Source organism: Convolutriloba macropyga, chromosome 7 (assembly GCF_964194025.1).
Source record: "Convolutriloba macropyga chromosome 7, txConMacr16.3, whole genome shotgun sequence".
NCBI lineage: Eukaryota > Metazoa > Xenacoelomorpha > Acoela > Convolutidae > Convolutriloba > Convolutriloba macropyga.
The window spans coordinates 10750561-10774878 of record NC_134474.1 but is presented as its reverse complement, the minus strand read 5'-3'; the positions used below and the strand labels follow the sequence as shown (position 1 = coordinate 10774878).

The 24318-nt window shown below is 36.9% G+C and overlaps 1 protein-coding gene across 1 annotated transcript in view; it reads right to left on the bottom strand.

The window, feature by feature from the left end:
* The window catches only part of LOC142342936 (uncharacterized), a 114266-nt gene that overhangs the window by 74816 nt on the left and 15132 nt on the right, over nt 1-24318 (bottom strand). The window contains exons 5-7 of the mRNA XM_075394616.1: nt 21359-21572; nt 20609-20929; nt 15883-16089 (exon numbers count right to left, since the gene is read on the bottom strand). Of these exons, the coding sequence (XP_075250731.1) occupies nt 15883-16089; nt 20609-20929; nt 21359-21572 (742 nt within the window). The remainder of the gene's footprint in view (nt 1-15882; nt 16090-20608; nt 20930-21358; nt 21573-24318) is intronic.

Genomic DNA, 24318 nt, shown 5'->3' with positions numbered 1-24318 from the left:
TGACCGACCGACCGACAATTTTTGGATCTGCAGAATGTTGAATCCTTTTCTGCGTGGATTGTGTCTTTTGTGGCGAAATGTTGCGCAGAGAAGAAAGAAGACAAAATTCAACACCGACGGTACAATTTTTGACCTTGAGTTAACAAATTTTTTTCTTAGATTGTGCAGACAAACGCATTTCTGAAATTGAGTTGCTTTATGAGCCCTACGAAACTATTAGAAACTCCTTATAATGAGATTTGCCTAATACTTGAAGACTATATATCTCCCAGAGAGAGATTTAAATCGGCGGATAGGGCTAAATTTCTGTCTGATGTCTGAGGCATTGGAGAATCTGGCGCCGAGTTTCTAGCGGGCCTGAGAGAAGAAGCACGCTATTGTGACTTGCAAATACTAAAAACAGTGACCAATCCCGAGGACGAGTTGGTAAAAGTAAAATTTACTTTAGGTTTGAGAGACCTTGAGGCAAAACTAGGACTATCAGATGGCATCAAAGCTAAACCAACGATGGCTCTTTCTCAATTGACAGAAAACCTACAGTTCACAAGTCAATTAATGGCTTCTGCGACTTCTTCACAAGGTAATAAACCAATTATAGCGAAGGAAGAAGTGGGATACAACTTCAAAATCACTTTCAGAAAACCGAGTGAGAGGTTCGGTCGTAGTAATGCAATGGTCACTTGGGTAATTGATGTTGAGGTAAGCCACGCAGTAGCAAGTTGTTTCCGGCTTTGAACAAGAAATGTAACACTTGTGAAAAAATTGGGGCATTTTGCGAGAACGTGCAAGTTAAAAATCCAGCCTAGGTCAGGTAAGTCCTACCAGCACAACAACTTTTGCGAGGAAGAGGGCAAGTTTTCTGGTCAAACAACTTCTAAAAAGGAAATGGGAATATACTATGCACAAGAATATCTGTTAAAATTGTCAACGAAATTGGAGTACATTACAATCAAAGATCAGAAGCTAAAAATGCAATTGATACCGGTGCTGATATTACTATGATATCATCTTTCATCTGGACTCAGCTTGGTAAACCCAAGTTAGATTGGATAATTAGACGTCTTGTGGCCTGTGAAGATTATCAACTGACTCTTCTGTGATCACTAACATGAGATGTTGAGTGGAACGGAATATGCAACAACAAATTGCAGTTGTGCAATACGACAAAAAATTTGGATTTCATGGGGAGACACATTGGCTCAAGAAGGCATCAACACAGCGTGTGATCACAAACTACTTGCAATCAAAGGCTACAAAGCGCAGGTAAAACTCATACCGGGATCACAGCTGATGTTGTGCAAGGCTAGAAAGACACCTCTACCTCTACAAGACAGTGTCAAGGAAATATTTGAGACGGTGGTCCAACAGGAATATTGGAGCCAGGGCTACCAGGGGGTACCAAATGCATTCCCAGTAGTTTGGCAGCGGGAAAAAATGGAGCTCTTAGACTATGCGTGGACATGAAAGTTCACATTAATGGCAAAGTTATGGACAAGGGTTATCCAATCCCAGATATGGAGACCAAATTTCATAATCTCCATCGGGACTCTTAATCTGGCATGTTGACTTTTCATACGCATATCATTTCGAATTGGACGAGGATGCAAAAGAAATATGTACAATCAACACATTGCAAACGAACACATCGCAACTCATTACGAGAAACGAAAGCTTGCGGTCGAAAGTCGACTACGTGATAAGCATGTCACCATCAACGAAAAAAGTCCAATTTCAAACCAGCCTCAAGCTTTATGTTCCTTGATTTCTCTGTTTCAAAGGAAGGAATAGGATCTACACCTAAACATGTTGCAAAAATCAAAAACATAAAACCACAATCATATATGAAACAACTAGTTAGAAAAACAAAGATAACTCCACCCACAAATATAAAAAATTGTCTTGTTCTATTTCTATCTACACTTATTCAAAGTTGAAGTGTGCTATTTTGAGAGATCATTGGTGAACTAAATTTATTCAATGGGTACTAAAATGAAGCGAATTGTTGCTTCAAACTTGTTCATATCAATGGGTTTTTGGGTTTTCATCAATCATATTTTGGGTTTTTGTACATTGACGCCATTTTATTAAAATAAAAAAACTCTTGTAACTCGTGCTCGAGACCTTAACAATGGTGTCCAATTGACCGACCGACCGACAATTTTTGGATCTGCAGAATGTTGAATCCTTTTCTGCGTGGATTGTGTCTTTTGTGGCGAAATGTTGCGCAGAGAAGAAAGAAGACAAAATTCAACACCGACGGTACAATTTTTGACCTTGAGTTAACAAATTTCTTCTTAGATTGTGCAGACAAACGCATTTCTGAAATTGAGTTGCTTTATGAGCCCTACGAAACTATTAGAAACTCCTTATAATGAGATTTGCCTAATACTTGAAGACTATATATCTCCCAGAGAGAGATTTAAATCGGCGGATAGGGCTAAATTTCTGTCTGATGTCTGAGGCATTGGAGAATCTGGCGCCGAGTTTCTAGCGGGCCTGAGAGAAGAAGCACGCTATTGTGACTTGCAAATACTAAAAACAGTGACCAATCCCGAGGACGAGTTGGTAAAGTAAAATTTACTTTAGGTTTGAGAGACCTTGAGGCAAAACTAGGACTATCAGATGGCATCAAAGCTAAACCAACGATGGCTCTTTCTCAATTGACAGAAAACCTACAGTTCACAAGTCAATTAATGGCTTCTGCGACTTCTTCACAAGGTAATAAACCAATTATAGCGAAGGAAGAAGTGGGATACAACTTCAAAATCACTTTCAGAAAACCGAGTGAGAGGTTCGCTCGTAGTAATGCAATGGCCACTTGGGTAATTGATGTTGAGGTAAGCCACGCAGTAGCAAGTTGTTTCCGGCTTTGAACAAGAAATGTAACACTTGTGAAAAAATTGGGGCATTTTGCGAAAATGTGCAAGTTAAAAATCCAGCCTAGGTCAGGTAAGTCCTACCAGCACAACAACTTTTGCGAGGAAGAGGGCAAGTTTTCTGGTCAAACAACTTCTAAAACGGAAATGGGAATATACTATGCACAAGAATATCTGTTAAAATTGTCAACGAAATTGGAGTACATTACAATCAAAGATCAGAAGCTAAAAATGCAATTGATACCGGTGCTGATATTACTATGATATCATCTTTCATCTGGACTCAGCTTGGTAAACCCAAGTTAGATTGGCTAATTAGACGTCTTGTGGCCTGTGAAGATTATCAACTGACTCTTCTGTGATCACTAACATGTGATGTTGAGTGGAACGGAATATGCAACAACAAATTGCAGTTGTGCAATACGACAAAAAATTTGGACTTCATGGGAGAGACATATTAGCCAAAGAAGGCATCAACACAGCGTGTGATGACAAACTACTTGCAATCAAAGGCTACCAAGCGCAGGTAAAACTCATACCGGGATCACAGCTGATGTTCTGCAAGGCTAGAAAGACACCTCTACCTCTACAAGACAGTGTCAAGGAAATATTTGAGACGGTGGTCCAACAGGAATCCTGGAGCCAGGGCTACCAGGGGGTACCAAATGCATTCCCAGTAGTTTGGCAGCGGGAAAAAATGGAGCTCTTAGACTATGCGTGGACATGAAAGTTCACATTAATGGCAAAGTTATGGACAAGGGTTATCCAATCCCAGATATGGAGACCAAATTTCATAATCTCCATCGGGACTTTTAATTTGGCAAAATTTACTTTTCAGACGCATATTATCAATTCGAATCGGACGAGGATGCAAAAGAAATATGTACAATCAACACATTGCAAACGAACACATCGCAACACCTTACGAGAAACAAAAGCTTGCGGTCGAAAGTCGACTACGCGATAAGCATATCACCATCAAAGAGAAAAACCCAATTGCAAACCAGCCTCAAGCTTTATGTTCCTTGATTTCTCTGTTTCAAAGGAAGGAATAGGACCTGCACCTAAATATGTTGCAAAAGTCAAAAAATAAAAAACCACAATCATATATGAAACAACTAGTTAGAAAAACAAAGATAACTCCACCCACAAAGATAAAACAATTGTCTTGTTCTATTTCTATCTACACTTATTCAAAGTTGAAGTTTGCTATTTTGAGAGATCTTTGGTGAACTAAATTTATTCAATGGGTACTAAAATGAAGCGAATTGTTGCTTCAAACTTGTTCATATCAAAAGCTTATCAGTACACATAAGCCATAAATTTGAGCGATTAACTCGATCTTTCCACCATAAACCAACTCCATGATCCTCCCTGTAGATATTAATGACACGTTCTCAGGTTAGGAAAACATTGTGTTAAGTGCAAAACACTGATCTAAAACTTGCCATATACGGCAATGGGAACAACCTGTACATACTTAAGGTGTAAATTTACTAATATCAGATTATCTATATCTAAACGGTTCTGTAAATTTTCATACTGATAGCTACTATAATTACTTGTAGGTTTTTGTACTTTGACGCCATTTTAATAGAGTAATGAAACTCTTGTAACTCGTGCTCGAGACCTTAACAATGGTGTCCAGACGACCGACCGACCGACATTTATTGGATCTCCAGAATGTTAAATCCTTTTCTGCGTGGATTGTGTCTTTTGTGGCGAAATATTGCGCAGAGAAAAAGAAGAAGAATCCAACATCGACGGTACAATTTTGGACCTTGAGGTAACAAATTTCTTCCCTAGTTTGTGCAGACAAACTCATTTCTGAAATTGAGGTGCTTTATGAGGCCTACGAAACTATTAGAAACTCCTTATAAAGAGATTTGCCCAATACATGAAGACTATATTTCTCCCAGAGAGAGATTTATATCGGCGGATAGGGCTAAATTTCTGTCTGATGTCAGAGGCATTGGAGAATCTGGCGCCGAGTTTCTAGCGGGCCTGAGGGAAGAAGCACGCTGTTTTGACTTCCAAATACTAAAAACAGTGACCAATCCCGAGGACGAAATGGTAAAAGTAAAATTTACTTCAGGTTTGAGAGACCTTGAGGCAAATTTAGGACTATCAGATGGCATCAAAGCTAAATCAACGATGGCTCTTCCTCAAATGACAGAAAGCCTACAGTTCACAAGTCAATTAATGGCTTCTGCGACTTCTTCAACAGGTAATAAACCAATTATAGCGAACGAAGAAGTGGGATATAACTTCAAAATGACTTTCAGAAAACCGAGTGAGAAGTTCGCTGGTAGTATTGCAATGGTCACTTGGGTAATTGATGTTGAGGTAAGCCACGCAGTAGCAAGCCGTCTCCGGCTTTGAACAAGAAATGTAACACCTGTGAAAAAATGTGGGAATTTTGCGAAAATGTGCAAGTTTAAAACCCAGCCTAGGTCAGGTAAGTCCTACCAGCACAACAATTTTTGCGAGGAAGAGGGCAAGTTTTCTGGTCAAACATCTTCCTAAACGGAAATGGGATTATACTATACACAAGAATATGTGCTTAAATTGTCAACGAAATTGGAGTACATTACAATCAAAGATCAGAAGCTAAAAATGCAATTGATACCGGTGCTGATATTACTATGATATCATCTTTCATCTGGACTCAGCTTGGTAAACCCAAGTTAGATTGGCTAATTAGACGTCTTGTGGCCTGTGAAGATTATCAACTGACTCTTCTGTGATCACTAACATGTGATGTTGAGTGGAACGGAATATGCAACAACAAATTGCAGTTGTGCAATACGACAAAAAATTTGGACTTCATGGGAGAGACATATTAGCCAAAGAAGGCATCAACACAGCGTGTGATGACAAACTACTTGCAATCAAAGGCTACAAAGCGCAGGTAAAACTCATACCGGGATCACAGCTGATGTTCTGCAAGGCTAGAAAGATTGCTCTACCTCTACAAGACAGTGTAAAGGAAATACTTGAGACAGTGGTCCGACAGGCATCCTGGAGCCAGGGCCACCAGGGGGTACCAAATGCATTCCCAGTAGTTTGGCAGCGGGAAAAAATGGAGCTCTTAGACTATGCGTGGACATGAAAGTTCACATTAATGGCAAAGTTATGGACAAGGGTTATCCAATCCCAGATATGGAGACCAAATCTCATAATCTCCATCGGGACTTTTAATTTGGCAAAATTGACTTTCCAGACACATATTATCAATTCGAATCGGACGAGGATGCAAAAAAAATATGTACACTCAACACATTGCAAACGAACACATTGCAACACACTACGAGAAACAAAAGCTTGCGGTCGAAAGTCGACTACGTGATAAGCATATCAACATCAACGAAAAAAATCCAATTTCAAACCAGCCTCGAACTTTATGTTCCTTGATTTCTCTGTTTCAAAGGAAGGAATAGGATCTGCACCTAAACATATTGAAGAAATCAAAAATGTGAAACCACAATCAAATATGAAACAACTAGATAGAAAAACAAAGATAACTCCACCCACAAAGATAAAAAACATTTTTATAATTTTTCTGGCGTCCGATCTTTAGACATGGTTTATGATTGTTCGTCTAAGTTCTGATGAATTTTGCCAAACAACTAATCGAGGACTTTCTGAGTCAATTTTATCAGCAGTGGTAAAATTGACACTAAAATTTAAAACCAATACCTTGAAGCTTTTCAAAAAATCTTATTACTTTTGATGGTTTACGAGCATAATGAGACAATTGGTTTCTCCAAATTCCTGAAAACGTATTTTCAGAGAAAAACACAGAGAATTGGCCTTGACGTACTTGAAGCCACACTTTGAAGGAAATGTTAAATATTTTCCCCAATTTTTCGAGGTTTCTGACAGAAATAAATTTTCTCAGACTTGTTCTCTTTTTCTCTGTCTCACTTAAACATATAATTACTTTTTATTCCCGCACAACAATAAGTAGACCCACACAAGCACACATACGGACACACAAACAAAAACACACACAAAGAAAAAAAACCTCGGCACCAAAAAAAGTCTTTGAGCTCTTGAATTGTTTATTTTTATGAGATTTTATGCTGTTTTTTTGAGGCAAATTTATCAGTAATCATGAAAATGACACTAAAGTTTGAAAAAAACTTTTTGCAAAATTTCAAAATTCTAGTCTTTTTTAATGTTTTATGAGCATAAAGGACCAAATAAATTTTAAAGACTTGCAGTTGTGTTTGTTAACAACTAGATTTAAAAAACAATTATTTGTTTCTGAATATACTTCAAACCTATTTTGTAATAATTTTTCTGACTTAGTTTGGCTTCCGCCTCCAAATGTCTCACACTTAAAAGAATGTTAAAAGCTATTCTTAAAGACTCTCATATCAAAATTAATGTTAAAGACTGGATATCAATTAAACTTATTCTTCAGCCTTTGAACTATTTTAGTTGAAAGTAGTTTAAAAAGACAGGACCTTAAAAAAGTTTTTTGAAACAAAAACAATTTTTTCTTCTTCCCAAAGAAAAGTCCATTTTACCTTCGAGGAATTTGACAACTGAAAATTTGCAGAGGCGGACAAAGAATGGAAAACAGCCGTTCGATGAGAAACTTCAAATTACAGAGAAGTAAAAAAAAAATTTTTTTTAAAAAATTTTGCTTTACATTCGTATTATTTTTTAACTTTGCGATCCAAAAATCTATCTAGCTGTCCAATTGTCCAATATTTCATTTTTTTGGAGGAGATTAGCTCGAAAGGTCTCCTCGGACAGTATTAAAAACAATTTATAAACGGTAGGAGATAACTTCCATCATTTATTTTCAAGCTTTTTTTTGTTGATTTGATGTTCATTCCATGAAAATAGGTTCTGTTTGCCTTCAACATTAGAAAAACTCTGAATATGTTTTTTTTATGAAATCAGATGAATTGCTTGCAAAAAACGCTAGATTTTATAAAAAATGCCTTGTTCTATTTCTATCTACCCTGAATCGAGTTAATTTCTATTCAAAGTTGAAGTTTGCTATTTTGAGAATCTTTGGTGAACTAAATTTAATCAATGGGTACTAAAATGAAGCGAATTGTTGCTTCAAACTTGTTCATATCAAGAGCTTATCAGTGCACATAAACCATAAATTTGAGCGATTAATTCGATCTTTCCACCATCAGTGATAACCATAAACCAACTCCCAGATCCTACCTGTAGATATTAATGACACGTTCTCAGGTTAGGAAAACATTGTGTTAAGTGCAAAACACAGAACTAAATCTTGCCATATACGGCAACGGGAACAACGTGTACATATTTAAGGTGTAAATTTACCAATATCAGATTATCTATATCTAAACGGTTCTGTAAATTTTCATACTGATAGCTACTAAAATTACTTGTGGGTTTTTGTACTTTGACGCCATTTTATTAAATCAGATGAATTGCTTGCAAAAAACGCTAGATTTTAGAAAAAAAGCCTTGTTCTATTTCTATCTACACATATTCAAATTAGAAGTTAGCTACTTTGAGAGATCTCAATTGCCTGACGTCTTTCCAGATAAGTTTTTTTGCGATAATTTTTAGGAGAACAATTGTTTGGGAAAAACACAGAGCCACATTTGAATGAAAAACACATAATTGAAGCCACACTTTGCAGGAAATGTTGAAAATAGATATTTTTTGGTCTTGGCCAATCTTTGTGTCTAACATGTAGAGGAACATTTTTTCTCAGACTTGCTCTTTTGTTCTTTATCTCACTTAAACATATATCAAAATTTAAAGGCCGCACAAAAATACGTATAACCACACAAGCACACTTACGGACACACAAACAAAAACAAACACAAACAAAAAAATGTAAACTTCGCCACCAAAAAAAGTCAGTAATCTTTTAGGGAAATTTATCAGTAATCACGAAAATAACACTAAAGTTTGAAGAATATTTTGAAAAAAATTCGGAATTCCAGTCATTTTTGATGTTTTATGAGCATAAGTGACCAAATAAATTTTAAAGTCTGTTGTGTTTGTTAAAAGCTAGATTTAATAAACAAACTTTTGTTTTTGAATTTACTTCAAACCTATTTTGTAGAAATTTTTGTGACTCTGTTTACACTGCACCTCCAATTGTGTCTCACATGTAAAAAAACGTTAAAAGCTATTCCTAAGGGCTCTCATACAAAAGTTTTGTTAAAGATTGGTTATCAATTAAACTTATTTTTCAGTCTTTTAACTATTTATATGAAAGTAGTTTGAAGAAACAGGATATTAAAAAACGTTTGCTAATGGAACTGAAACAAAAAGGTATTTGTCTTGTTCCCAAAGAAAAGTTCATTTTACCTTCGAGGAGTTTAACAATTGAAAATTTGCGGAGCAACACAGAGAATGGAGAACAGCCGTTCGATGAACAACTTCAAATTATAGAGAAGTAAAAATAATTTTCTTTTCAAAAACTCATGCTTTACATTCGTTTTATTTTCTAAGCTGGCAATCCAAAAACTATCTAGCTATCCAATTGTCCTACATTTTTTTATATTGGAGGAGATTAGCTTGACCGGTCTTCAAGGAAAATGTAACAAAAACTATCAGCGGTAGGAGATCAGTTCCATCAGTTAGTTTGAGTTTTTTTTGTTCATTTGATGTTCATTCCATGAATATAGTTTTTGTTTGTCTTCAAAAAAATTAGAAAACATTGAATATGTTAGTTCTTATGAAATCATATGAAATGCTGGCAAAAAATCTGGATTTTTGAAAAAATGCCTTGTTCTACTTCTATCTAAACTTATTCAAAGTATAAGTTTGCCTTTTTGAGATATCTAAATTGCCTGACATTTTTCCAGGTAAGTTTTTTCCAGAAAAATTTTAGTAGAAGAATAGGTTGAGAAAAAATTTCTCGTAAATTACTACCTGTAGAATAGAGACTCTGAGATTGTAAATTTATGATACTTTCTACGTCTTTTTAAAAACCCTGTTGGTCCAGGTGTTTCAAAAGGTGTTCTCTGGGGTTGTGATAAATTGCAAAGATCAGAACGTAGAATTAAAGTTAAAACTTCGATATAAACAAAACTTTCTCCCTGGTGTCGTTGAAGTATATTTATTTCAAATTTTTCGTGCCACAAGTTCATCAGTGCACATAAACCTTAAATTTGAGCGATTAACTCGAATTTTCCGCTTTCAGTCATGACCATAAACCAACTCCATGATAGTCTCTGTAGAAATCAATGGCACGTTCGCAGGTTAGAAAAACATTGTGTTAAGTGCAACCCACTGAACTAAAACTTGCCATTTACGGCAAAGTGAAAAACTTGTACTTACTTAAGGTGTAAATTAACCAATATCAGATTATCTATTTCTAAACGATTCTGTAAATTATCATGCTGATAGCTAGTGTAATTACTTGTGGGTTTTTGTACTTTCACGCCATTTTATTAAAATAAAAAACTCTTGTAACTCGTGCTCGAGACCTTAACAATGGTGTCCAGACGACCGACCGACCGACAATTTTTGGATCTGCAGAATGTTGAATTTTATTCTGCGTGGATTGTGTCTTTTGTGGCGAAATGTTGCGCAGAGAAGAAAGAAGAACAATTCAACATCGACGTCCTAGTTTGTGCAGACAAACGCATTTCTGAAACTGAGGTGCTTTTTGAGCCCTACAGAACTATTAGAAACTCCTTATAAGGAGATTTACCTAACACATGAAGACTATATTTCTCCCAGAGAGAGATTTATAACGGCGGATAGGGCTAAATTTCTGTCTGATGTCTGAGGCATTGGAGATTCTAGCGCCGAGTTTCAAGCGGGCCGGAGAGAAGAAGCACGCTATTGTGACTTCCAAATACTAAAAACAGTGACCAATCCCGAGGACGGGTTGGTAAAAGTAAAATTTACTTCAGGTTTGAGAGACCTTGAGGCAAATTTAGGACTATCAGATGGCATCAAAGCTAAACCAACGATGACTTTTTCTCAAATGACACAAAGCATACAGTTCACAAGTCAATTAATGGCTTCTGCGACTTCTTCAACAGGTAATAAACCAATTATAGCGAACGAAGAAGTGGGATACAACTTCAAAATGACTTTCAGAAAACCGAGTGAGAGGTTCGCTCGTAGTAATGCAATGGTCACTTGGGCAATTGATGTTGAGGTAAGCCACGCAGTAGCCAGCCGTTTCCGGCTTTGAACAAGAAATGTAACGCCTGTGAAAAAATGGGGGCATTTTGCGAATTTAAAACCCAGCCTAGGTCAGGTAAGTCCTACCAGCACAACCACTTTTGCGAGGAAGAGGGCAAGCTTTCTGGTCAAACAACTTCCGAAACGGAGACAAGACTGTACTGCACACGAGAAAATGCGTTAAACATGTCAGCGACATTGGAGTACACTACAATCAAAGACCAGAAAAGAAAAGTGCAAGTTGATACTGGTGCTGATAGTACTGTGATATCATCTTTCGTCTGGACTGACGTTGGTAAACCCCAGTTAGGTGGGCTAATTAGACGTCTTGTGGCTTAAGATGGTTATCAACTGACGCTTCTGGTATGACTAACAATTGATGTTGAATGGAAGGGTATATGCAACAACAAGTTGCAGTTGTGCAATCCGACAAAAAATTTGAACTTCATGGGAGAGACAAATTACCCCAAGCAGGCATCAAAACAGCTTGTACCGCGTAATGACAAACTAACTGCAGTCAAAGACTTCAAAGCGCATGTGAAGCTCATACCGGGATCACAGTTGATGTTCTGTAAGGCTAGAAAGATACCTCTATCTCTACAGTACAGTGCCATGGAAACACTTGAGATGATGGAGCGACAGGAATCCTGGAGCCAGGGCCACCAGGGGGTACCCAATGCATTCCCAGTAGTTTGGAAGCGGAAGAAAAATGGAGCTCTTAGACAATGCTTGCAACTGAAAGTTTACATTAATGGCAAAGTTATGGACAAGGGTTATCCAATCCCAGATTTAGAGACCAAATATCATAATCTCCATCGAGACTCTTAATTTGGCAAAATTGACTTTTCAAACGCATATTATCAATTCGAATTGGACGAGGATGCAAAAAAAAATAAGTACAATCAACACATCGGAAAGATTGTTCAAGATGTGCAGGCTTCCTCAGGGCTTGCAAAAACGTTCATTCATCCTCTAGAATTGCATCGAGTCAACTCTCAAAGGACTCAAGGTTATGGTGATCTTTCAAGATGATATACTTGTATATGGAACAACAAAGGAGCAATACGAGAAACGAAAGCTTACGGTCAAAAGTCGACTACGTGATAAGCACATCACCATCAACGGAAACAACCCAGCTTCAAACCAGTCTCAAGCGTTATGTTCCTTGGTTTCTCAGTTTTATAGGAGGAAGGAATAGCACCTGAATCTAAACATGTTCAGAAGATCAAAATAGCAAAACCACCATCAAATTAGAAACAACTAGATCTTTTGTCGGCCTAACGGATTATTGTGGACGACTGATACCAGATTTTGCTACAAAAATGTTATCTTTGAATTAAATTCATATAGACGACTTCAGTTGGGAAAAAGAAGAACTGAACGCTTTCGAAAACATAAAAATTGAGTTATGTGCTAATCCACTTGTTCAGCTTTACAGCTGGACGAATGAAGCAACTGTGAAAATAGAAGCCTCTGAGAAAGCAATAGGCGGGGTCCTCTCACAAGAAGGACATCCTGTGATCTATGTCTAAAGGAAGTTGCCACAATCCGAACGAAATTACTCCAATATTGAGCGAGAGGCACTTGTAATCGTCTTTGTGGTCACGAGAATGAAACAATTTCTGCTCGAAAGGAGGTTCACTCTACAAACTGACCTCAAACCTCTCAAAAATGTCTGAGCACCAGACGAGGAAACTCCTAATACAGCTCCAGTAAGAATCACTAGATGGGCTAAAGGGCTGATGGGATTGGACTTCGATATGAATTATACACCCGGAGAGCAGACGCCCACGCTGATGCTTCGAGCAGATTAGATAATGGTAACAACGACACTGATTGGGTCTGCTTTGCTCTCGACATCATCTATTTTTGCAATCCGACCTGGTGACCCAGTCAGATATCAAAACTGAACCTGGATTCAATCGACTCTTCCAAGATCTCATCAAAAGAATTAGAAGAGGAAACGGGAAACAGTGCTCAGAAGCAGAAAAAGGTTTCGAACAACAGAAAGACGCCTTAACTATCCACAACGGAATCACCTTTCGAGGAGTTGTTCCTTTCATTCCATACAAATTACGACAAGTGGTGATGACCAAAGCTCACGAGACACACCCAGGCAACAATGCTACCTAAACAGCAGTCCTAATGATAGCGTTGTGGCTCGGCATTAGTCAAGAGGTGCTTCGATATGCTAGTAATTGTTAGGAATTCCGAGTAAACAGGCCTCGCGTGGGGAAAACAGTATCTACTTGGCCAGAAGCAGAAGTTTGGGTAAGACTCCATATGGAGTGGGGTTACGTTTGGGACCCAGGTAATATATTAGTATTGGTAGACGCGGGATCACGCAGAATAGAAGCTTTCCCTGCGGAAAATAGAACCTCAAAAACCGTGAAGGTGTACTCGAGTCAAATCTTTGCAAGATTTGGGATACCAAAAATTTTAGTATCAGACAATGATACCGAGTTTGTAAGCGGTAACCGTGGTGTGAATCACTGGGGATTAAGGAGATGACTCAACCATCCACCACCCAATCAACTTGCCGAGCGAGCGGTCTAAACAGTGAAACGGGCTATTCAAGCCTAGAGTTCAAATCTGAATGTGTCACTTGGCGATTTCCTATATTGGGCTCTGATAACACACCGAAATACTTCTAAGACGCGGGGCAAAATTCTTGTGGAACTAATGCTTGGACGGAACGTGAGTTTTCCAGCAGTCAATGACCTTGATCTGTGCAAGCCAGTCCTTTTTAAACCAACCAGCACATCATCAGCAGTTCTGCAACCTTCATTATACGCGAAGGAACGGACACATCATTCGTCCAGCCACAGTTTTCAATCAAGACAGTGCTTGTTAGTGACAATCAATCTGCCCGGCTGGAACCTGATGACATGAAGACTCAATTTTCTGATCAGCAATCTACTGACTCAAAATCTGAGAACAGTAGGGACAATATAGACGTGGCTCCATCCAAATCCAATGGAGAAACTTCCGTAATTGAACGAGAACAACTTTCAGGGGCCACCAGAACTTCAAGCAGAAATAAAAAACAGCCAGAAAGAGTTGGAGAAGCTATCCCCACAAACTTGTCTAAAAAAGAGGGAGGATGTGATATATAGCGAAGATCAAAACTTAATATTAAAACTTAGATAAAAACAAAACTTTCTTACTTGATATTGGTGAGTTAAAATTAAAACTTCGATAAAAACAAAACTTTCTTACTTGATATTGGTGAAGTAATTTTTTTTAATGGTTACTAAAATGAACCGAATCGTTGCTTCAAATTTGTTCATACCACAAATTTTTCAGTGTACATAAGCCATAAATTTGGGCGATTAAATCGACCTTCCCACCATCAGTGATGACAATAAACCAACTCCATGATCCTCCCTGTTGATATCAATAACACATTTTCAGGTTAGGAAAACAGTATAAAAGTGCAAAACTCTGAACTTAAACTTCTCATGTACGGCAAGGGGAAACCTTGTTCTTACTTAAGGTGTAATTTAACCAATATCAGTTTATCTATATCTAGACGGTTCTGTAAATGTTTATACTCATAGCTACTGTAAATACCTGTGAATTTTTGTATTTTTAGGCCATTTTGAATTCAATGATTAATAAATTACCCTGCCCTAGGCCTCGACTTATGAAAAGACTTTAAATTTATAGCAGGGGGAGCAATATTGACTATTATTACACGGTTGAGCTTCCAAGTTAGAATCGAACTAATATCTTTTCATGGGTTGAGCTTAAGTCTTTTCATAACGAAAAAAAAGTCCAGTTTAGGTTTTTCATGGGTCCATCATTAGTCATTTCTTAGCCAACAAAGTCGAGTTAAGATCCTTTCATGAGTCCTTCCATCTTTAGTCTTTTCATAAGTTTTTTTTTCAAAATTCAAAGTTTTTTGTACATACAGAAGCAGAACAGGAGCAAGACTAAATAGCTTTGCACCAGAGCAGTCCAACTTAAGAATCAGTTGGAAAACTGAAAAAGCCTTAAAAATTTTGTCAAATCTTAAGATAAAGAGTTATTGCATCTTGAGTATATAACCAAGTTACTTGATTCAATGAAGCCAGCTAGCTTATATGTATTGGAGCTAGCCCCGTTAACAATGACAAAATTTCGGCGTGATATAGTTTGTTATTCGTTCCAAAATTGTGAGCTGTATTTAAAATAAAATAATCCAGGTTTTTGGGGATCTGTGGATCTTTTGAATCGTAAAAGGTGAGGGAGCATACATGCTGACTACGTTATATGCAATACTGCACGTAAAATGTTAATGTTAATGGCAACAAAGCAGACTTATGAAAAGATTAAAGATTGACCCATGAAAAGACTTTAGCTCGACTTTGTTTGCAAACCTTGTGTCGAGCTTAAGTCCAGCCCAAATTTTGGGTCGAGCCAAAGTCTTTTGTAAATTTTTAGGTCCAGCTAAAACCTTTTGCGAAAAATCTGAGTCGAGCTAAAGTCCAGAATGTCTTAAAGACCACCTAAAATCTTTTAATAGCTCAAATGAGTCGAGTATGGTCTTTCCATAGTAGATTTTGGTCGAGCATTGTCTTTTCATATGTCTGTACCTAGATCTGGGTGAAACTCTTGTTACTCGTGCTTGAGACCACGACAGGGTTTTCATGCACTGGGTTGGGTTGCAGGCTGAAAATGGCGGGGGATTGGGTTGGGGGTTTCGCATTCAATATTGCATGAAATCAAATAATTATCGGCTTTCAAAGAAAAAAGAAATGATGCGTCAGTATGAATCGTTTTTTTTATCAAGTTTTTGTTAAAACTGAAATTTTTGTTATGATACTACAGTATCTCGAACAATATAGCCTGAAGTTTTGGAGAAGTATACCTGTTTCCACGCAATTGTTCCAGGTATTAAGTTTTGAGAGACAATCGTATCCGCACTCATCAGTCCATTGCTCTCCGCTTGTATTGTGACGTCATAATGCTGACCAGGGGTCAGTTGAGTGAGCAAGATGAGAGTAGTTACGGGTGCTGGGTACTCACACCCCGCTGCACAGTTCCCCTCCGGTGGGTCTGGGCGCACGTGAACTTTCTATGAAAACATAAACTCAAAATTAAAGAATTCATTTTAAATAAAGCAACTTTTAAAGCAGCTGTTAAAGAGTCTGATTTCGGATCTATTCTGTTTTGCCCCCCCCCCCCACCCACCTTAGTGAGCTTATATTTTGACGCCCCCAGGATCACGCGCTATTTTCTTACATAGCAACGTGCTATATAAGAACATATAATTTGTAACTGGGGGCGTAAAAAACACTGGGGGGCCAAAACAGAATAAATCCCTGATTTCATTGGCAAAATTAATAATGATCTGACAATTAACTCCCTAACAAAAATCCGCAAATATTAGAATTGATAACTCGTTCACGTTTCCCAAACAACCTTCTGCGGTGTTCATTAACAAAGTTTAGTTTTGAACGCTATGTATACCCTGTTCTGTAATAATCGTGCGATCATAAACGGCCGTTGTTTGACCCACGGAATTGGTGTGAGAATTTGGGTGAAATGTGTAGAAAATAACAAATATCGCCCAGCATTTTCAATGGTGTGTGCGGTCTCAGTGAAAGGATATTTGAAGCAATTTTCCCCAAAAATGTCAGATGTTCAAGTCTTCATGAAACTTGCAAGGTATTATCTTTTTTTTGACAACAGTTGATAATTTACTCTCTTTTCAATCTTAGTAAGTATGGGATAAGCTTATAAATCAGATACTGTGAGTGAATATTGATTAAATTGGCGGTGGTGAAATGGCAACTCTTCATATAAACAAGTGGGGAAAGAAAAGAGAAAGAATCATAATTTCATTTAAAATTTTTTCAAATACTGAAATTGCCTTTTACTTTACAGTGTGGGAAATTTTTTAAAAAAACAGTGTATGTTTGTGTCAAGAAATTTTTTAAAAAGCTTGCACAGAGGCTAGGCAGAGTTTACATTCCCAATGTTTTTGGCGAAAAGGAGTTAGTTTTTGAAGTTTTTCAAAAAATGAAAAAGAATATTAAGGAATGCTGCTTTCAATGGTCCAGCGTCAATGAATTTCTCTGTAGATTTAAGCAACGCGCTAATGTTTTGGAAGATGTTAGCAACAAGAACTTCTGGAGAAACTTCAAAATCGTTTCCAATATTTTTAACTTTTGAAGTCTTTCTGGTTTTTGCCTCTGCTTTGCTTTTTTATGTCAAGCGAGGTATTGCTTAGCTGCCAAGATAATTGTTTTGATTACTCTTCTTTTGAATGATAACACTGGTGGTTTCATAACTTTACTGCACTGTAAAAACTATGAATGTTCTGCTTAGACCAATTTGAAGTATTTTTTGTCCCCACTTTAGTGGGAGGGAGGACCTATATAATCAAATGGTTTTACCGATATATTCATCGTAGAGTTGTGAGTGGTACCAATAAAAAACCCGTTCAGCGTAGAATATAACAAAAAGATTTTTCTACGGGGATTTATCAAGGTTTAAATTATTGTTAATGGGGGACATATTTTTTAATATTTGCTGAAACTGTCGGCAACATTGTTAATGGTTATAACTTTAAAGATAGAGCACGGTTGCTGAATGGTTTCATGAGAGGTTTTTGGCCTAAAAATTGGCTTCGTTTGTGAATTTCAGACTTTCTCATAATTGTGCTAAATATGATTTTTAGCCCCCTTTATTTAAATTTATCAGAAGCAGAGATCTGAAAATTGCAAACACAATCTTATTGAACTCCAAATAAGGACATTTTTGTTTTCTTTTTTTGAATAAGAGTCTTCTTAAACTGAAATTATGCTTCTTTTTCGCAAAATTCAAATGGTATAATTATACATTGAAAGGTATAGTGTTGACACAATGAGATGTGTTATTTGTCAAACTATCAATTTGTCAAAAACTTGGAACAAAAATGTGTTAAGTTGGAAGCGCAACGACATCAGGTCTAGTTTTTTCCTCTTCGTGGATTTTTTTAAACAAAAATTGCTACGAAGGTATTGGGGCAAGAAGCATTTTCGAAACAATTAAGCATTTTTTGAAATTTTCTTTGACGGAAATGATTTAAAGTCGAGATTCAATTAATGCAAGTCCCATTTACTTGAAAAACATTCCCAATGAACATAACATATTAGCTTTTGAATGTGAGTTCATGGTTTTTAGTGATTTGACAAAGAAAAAACTTAATCTGAATTCTTGTGTTTTTGCCTGAGTTTTTAAATCATTTTCTATGATGTCTTATGACATTGGCTGATTAGTAGATAAACTCCATTCGGATCCTTTAAATGGAAAATTAAAATTATAGCGTGTTGGTTTTCAGTCGATATCCAAGGGCTCTTATGATTTTGTATGTGTTTGATTCAAGAAAATTTCAGAGAAATATGTATCTTATTGTTGCAATACTGTCAACCGGCAGCTTAGTAAAGCTAAATCTTTTTGCCACGTGCAGAACAAATTTTTCTCTATAATGGTTTTAATTTTGACTACTGGTTTCTTTTTTAATACGAGTTTCTTGGACGAAAGCTATGATAATTTTGCACTTTTGATCATTTTTGAGGTCCCATTCTGCTTGCCTGAAAAATTATAACTTTAGTCCAATGGACTCCCTAAAATGGAACATGAAATATGTTTTGATGATTTTTTTATGTTTCTGGCGGCTCGGACGGCTTTGTTCAGCAAATTTTTTACATTTCTGAATTTTGACCTGCGTTTTTTTACGTAGACCTTTTACAAGGATGCCATTGATAAGCAATGAAAGCCATGTGGGGAAAATAAATACTGTCGCACAATCATATTTTTGATTTAACTAAACTCTAAGTTTTAATGGCTTCAATACAGTTTTTTTTTGTAAAATCGCTCGTTAACTTTTGTGTTCTGACCATGTTTATTGTTTTTTCTTGTTTTCTGACTTAGTATCACAAACAATGAGCGCAATTGGATTCCTAAGGGGTTTTAAGTTTTGCAAAATTTTTTTTTAGTATTCTAAACTCTTCAACTAATTTTTCAACTAAGTGTTTCCTGGATTTGACGCTACGCATTCTTATTTAAAAGAAGCGATTTTGGAGAACTGCGAACTTTTCGAGGTTAATACGAGAATAAAATTCGAAATATGAGGTCTTCTTGCAGTTGAAGGGTTGCAGAAAAGAACATATATAGTGTTCTCAGTGACCAGATAATCATTTTAAGGACTGTGACATTGTTTTCTGGTTAAATTGTTTGATTTTTAAAGAAGTTTTGCCTGTTTTTGTTATCCTTTTGTAGTCGTATGACATAATGACAATTTTGAACTTCTTTCCTAGGAGTTTTAAATTAACATTTTTGCATTGTTTCTTCAACTATACATCAAGAAAAACAAATAAAGCATTTTAACAATTTCAACTGATACCTAATGGTTCTTTTAAATTGGAAAATAATGGATTAAAAATGATTTTTTTTTATCTTTTCCCTTTCTGCAGTGTTTATTGCCTTGTTACTGAGTCTCACAAAGGACAAATTTCAAATCTTTTTTGGTAATACGCAGTTAAAAATGTTTAGTTCATGTGGTGTCCGATGCATTTTGATAATTAATGTTTGTTTTTGTTGATTTTTACGATTGCCTTGTTTCGTAGTCTCAATATTGGCAAATTTTGCGGCCTTTCTTTTTTCAATTAGTGGTTTGTTGAACCATATGTGCAAATTTTAAAGTTTTTCTGTCATTTCCTCATTTGGTAGCCCACTAAGTCAGGAATGAGAATGAGCGGGGTCGGAATATTATGTACAAACGCACATTGCCGAACCTCTTTCTTTTTTTTCAAACTCTTTTGAAATCTGTTTAACATGTACTGTTCAATTGTCCTGCAGGTTTAGCCGTGATTTTTATTAATATGTGCGATATGTTTTCGATGATCTGAGCTATGTATGTTGATAATACCACAGTTACATAAAGAGTTGTTTCAGATTAAGCTGTTGATGTAATTTTATGTATTTTTTATGTTCCTAGGTTTTTAAAAGCCGTTGGATCCTCGTTTAGAAGCTTGTGCCTGAATAATTGGAAAGATAGATTGAAGAATTTTCGAAGACAGTTAGTTTTTTAATAAATTCTGAAGGCTTTGGATTAAAGAAATAGTACGCCTTTATTGTCAAGTGCATTTCTTTCAATTGATTGTCAATTGAGGTTTCTACTAATCTGCGTATTTCTTGTTTTGTTTGTTTTTGCTGGAAACAAGTTGTTTGACAAAAACATTTGAAATATATTCGAGGTTTTTTTTTGAAAAAATCATTATGTGCTTCTGTGAGTGCAAGTGGTTATAAAGACTTGTTTTCTGCTTGCAGCCAAGTTCTTGCGTAGAATAGGGCCTTGCAATGTTCGCTTTGCAAAGTTAACACCAAAAATTTCTAATCTGCAGCAGACTCTTTGTATTTTCTTTCAACGGTCGTGTATTTCGCATTTCTCTGTTTTTCACGTATGTGCCCAGCAATCCGTCGTTTAAATGTCAAAAAAAAGTTTTACGTTCATGCTCTCTTGCGTTTTCGATAGGGAATAGGGACAAAGGATTTTGAAAACAAGAATCTGGGTCACATGGGAATCACAAAAACATTAAAATTTCAACCTCAACTGTTCCGACATAGCTCAAATCCATATCCAAAGCAGTTGCGCTGAAAGACCTGGCAGTTGCGTTTTCAACCGGGCTCTCTGGGTAGGTGGATTCGGACAGAAGCAACGATTCCCCCTCTTTTCCATGGCTAACAGGGATGATCTCAAAGTCGTATTTGGTTCCGGGTTCCAAGGTCAGCGTTAGCTCTTGAGACCAACCACCTGCCTCAACGTCAAACGTTTCTTCAGAGGCCAGAGTTAATAGTTTGACCTTGAAGTGTTCTACTCTCGTCTTTTGGACCCAATTGAGGCGAATTGACGTGGTAGAGAAATCGGCCTAAATAATGATTCCCGTTGCAGACTTTTAGTTTCAGTCATATCGTGGGTTTTATATAATGATTTTTTGGTCCATTTTTTGCCTGTTTTTGTTTAACATTGTCGCATGTTCTCGGACATAAATTATCACGGAGGACTTTTTTATACAATTACAGAAAACTTAACTTATTTTTTTTAATCAAATTTTTCTAAATCTCAAATTTTGTTTGATCCATTCAATCTTTTTAGAATAAATAAAATATAAAATGAAATAAATAAAATATACATATAAAATATAAAAGGCAATATAAAATAAATAAAATAAATTAAAATAAAATAAACATCGTATTATTGTTGTTGATATCAATATTCGTGTTTTGTTTTTTGTTTACTTAAAGTAGATAACTTTCTTTGTTTAGTTATTTTTGTTTATGACGTGTTTGTAACGTACGTGTGGCAATTGTCCAACGTCCAACTGAAAGGTGTTAGAAATTGACATGACACCTGCTGCCTTGTTAACTGTCAGTGGTTTTGCAGGCAGAGTTGAGTCCACATACGGTCCATATTCCCGCAGAAGTGGGTTCGATCCCAGGCTCTTACTCGTCATTGTCCATCTGTACATTGTGCCAGGCGTCAGTTCGTCAAAAGTGAGAGTTCGTTGCAGCCTTAAAAAAACTCAAATTTCTAATTTTATGTTTAGTTATAATTGCACCTTTTCTATCTGGTGGGCGCGCTGAAAGTTAACTGACCCCTTTTATAGCGAACAGACTGTTTTGTTTATAATAAACTGTGGAGTATAGTGCACAGTTTAATTTTAAACTGCTCAATGTTCTTTGTTAGAAGATCGACTTGGCCTTGTAACAGTATCCTTTAGCATAATACCTGCGTAGAAGTATTAATCAACTGATTTGTCTACTTATGTACAGCAGCTCTTCAACCCTGCTAAGAGGTACAGACAATAAACTCCCCAAAAAACCAATATAACTTTAGATATTTAGATAAGAATTAAAATAACAAGGAAATAAACCCCCTCGGAAATAAACTCCTCGGAAACAAACCCCTCGGAAATAAACTGCCACGTAAGAAAACTCCACGTAAAAAATTTTAAAATTGAATTTCCTCCCTGATAATTTGTTTTGGGTTGCTTAGCTTCTGTGGCGGATGAGCCTACTAACTCAATAACCAAATTGAATAGCGCTTCAAGGCCATTTCAAGCCTTAAAGCTAGAATAGCTTGAAGAGCGAAATTAAATGCTACATTCTACAGAAGCCATATAGATTTGTCCACTTTGCTCAACATTGATATTTAACAACTATTACTAGTACGTAATCGTCATACATGAAGTGAAACTCAAACTCGAACTACCTCAACCACCAGCAAAACAATACTACGACTTAACAGTATTGAATCAGATTCTTTGCGATTGGATTGCGAATCAACCTGTTATTGATACAGAATGTTCGACAAAGATTCTACATGGTAACAAATTTCCCATGACATCAAAATTACACTGAAAAAGTGACTTTATGGAAAAAAGTTCATATTATGACGACATTGTTATCTACAACCAATCAACAGATGAATTTGACATGTAAATCCACGTGACTAGCAGCATAAAAGGAGCTTGAGAAGCTACCAAAATCCAGAAGAAAGACGTTAGTTTTGTCTTACTAATCTGACATACAGTGCGTATTGAAGCACACTTTCTTGAGCGGTAAATTATTGTTACTGTGTCTTGTTTCTGTTGATCATATTAGTGATTTTTTTAACTTTACTTTGACTTGTGAAAAGAGAATTAACTTTGATATTCTCAAAAACTTCTTTCTGAGGAACGAAGTTCCTAAGTAAGAGAAACTTTGTGCAAAGCATAAAATCAATTTCTCTTACTGGCTTTAACGAAGCCTAGTGTAGTTCACTGATTGCGTTATTGAGCAATTGAGTGCGCTGAGAATCACAAAGTGCGAATTTGGTTACATTTGTTAAATTTGATTATCGAGAAAAACTCACCCAAAACATTAAGAAAACGAAGACGGAAATTGTTTAACCTAACCAGTAATTAGCAAAATTACCTAGTGCTGTACTTAGGGGATTTTGCAATTTCGAATTATAACTTGAGTTTTTAACCTAAACTCGAGCAAAATTTGATTGTTTCAATTTGAATTATTTTGTTATTCTGATAGAAACAAGTTTGTTATACAGCAAAGCTGAGCGATTAGTTATCAAGGCTTATTGAGCAACAAGTAATGCAGCGGTAGTCTACAGTATAGCGGATAATACAGTTCACAAAAAAAGAAATATCCGGACAAATTTGAACCCGCTGAAACGAACTGGGCGGTGTAAAGTTTTCCTTGACTTTGATAGGAGAGCAGCTGTTACATTTGGTCCGCCGACCCGGACAGTAGAAGGCAAACTGCTGTCAATTCTGATGAGGAGAGTGTCGAAGGCACCCTCCAAAGAGAATCAAACAAATCAACAGCGCAACCCCAGTGAGGCAGAGAGAAATGTGCGAGTGCAATTCACAAATTGAAGAGCTAACTTCGCTTAAAAGGAATAAGCCGAGTAAAAGCGAACAAAAACCAAGCAAATTCAGCTTAACCAGCAGAGAGGAGCTTCAATCAACATCTCAAAGGTACGACAAGAAGTTCAAAGATTTATTTGAAGAATTTAACACTAAAACAGGGATTAGCTACAAAATAATTGAAGATTCAGATCGACCCAACAAACTAAAGGTCCTCTACCAACAGACTGTTCATCTTCTAGAGGAAGAAGTACCCAAGCAACTGCAGCGTCGAAACAAGCTTGTTCCCTATCAAGCTAAATTCGCTGAAGAACATCTGAAAGAAGCAAGGAAGTGCAAAGCAAGTTTGGACTATCATTGGCTTTCATATATAAGCAAAGTCACGCTACCAGCAATGAATGCTGAGCAAAAGGAGACTGGACCGCCAAAGAAGAGAGATGTCTCAGACTGGGCCAGCGGGATCGACATTCTTCTAAAACCAGAACGATCAGCAGCTCGCTTCCAAGTAACCCCTGAAGTGAACAAGCATAGTCACTTCTCACGTTATCGCAGCTCACGAGACCGATCCTCAAATGTTGAAGACCGAGACGTTTCCACAGAGCTGGTCTACGATACAACACTGGCTATTCAGGTAGTAGTAATCTACCAATGCTGAAGTTGAACAACTTCGACGGAAACCCTCTCGAATGGCCGGAGTGGTCTAGTATGTTCAATGCTACAGTGGATCAACGACCAATACCAGACTCAGAAGATGAGCCATCTAAAGACTCTACTGACAGGCAAGGCGAGGTCAGCACTCTCTGGAATGGGCTATTCTGGAAAGTTCTATGGTGCTGCGTGGAGCATTCTGGAGAGGAAGTTTGGGAGACCTCAAGTGATCATTGATGCACAAC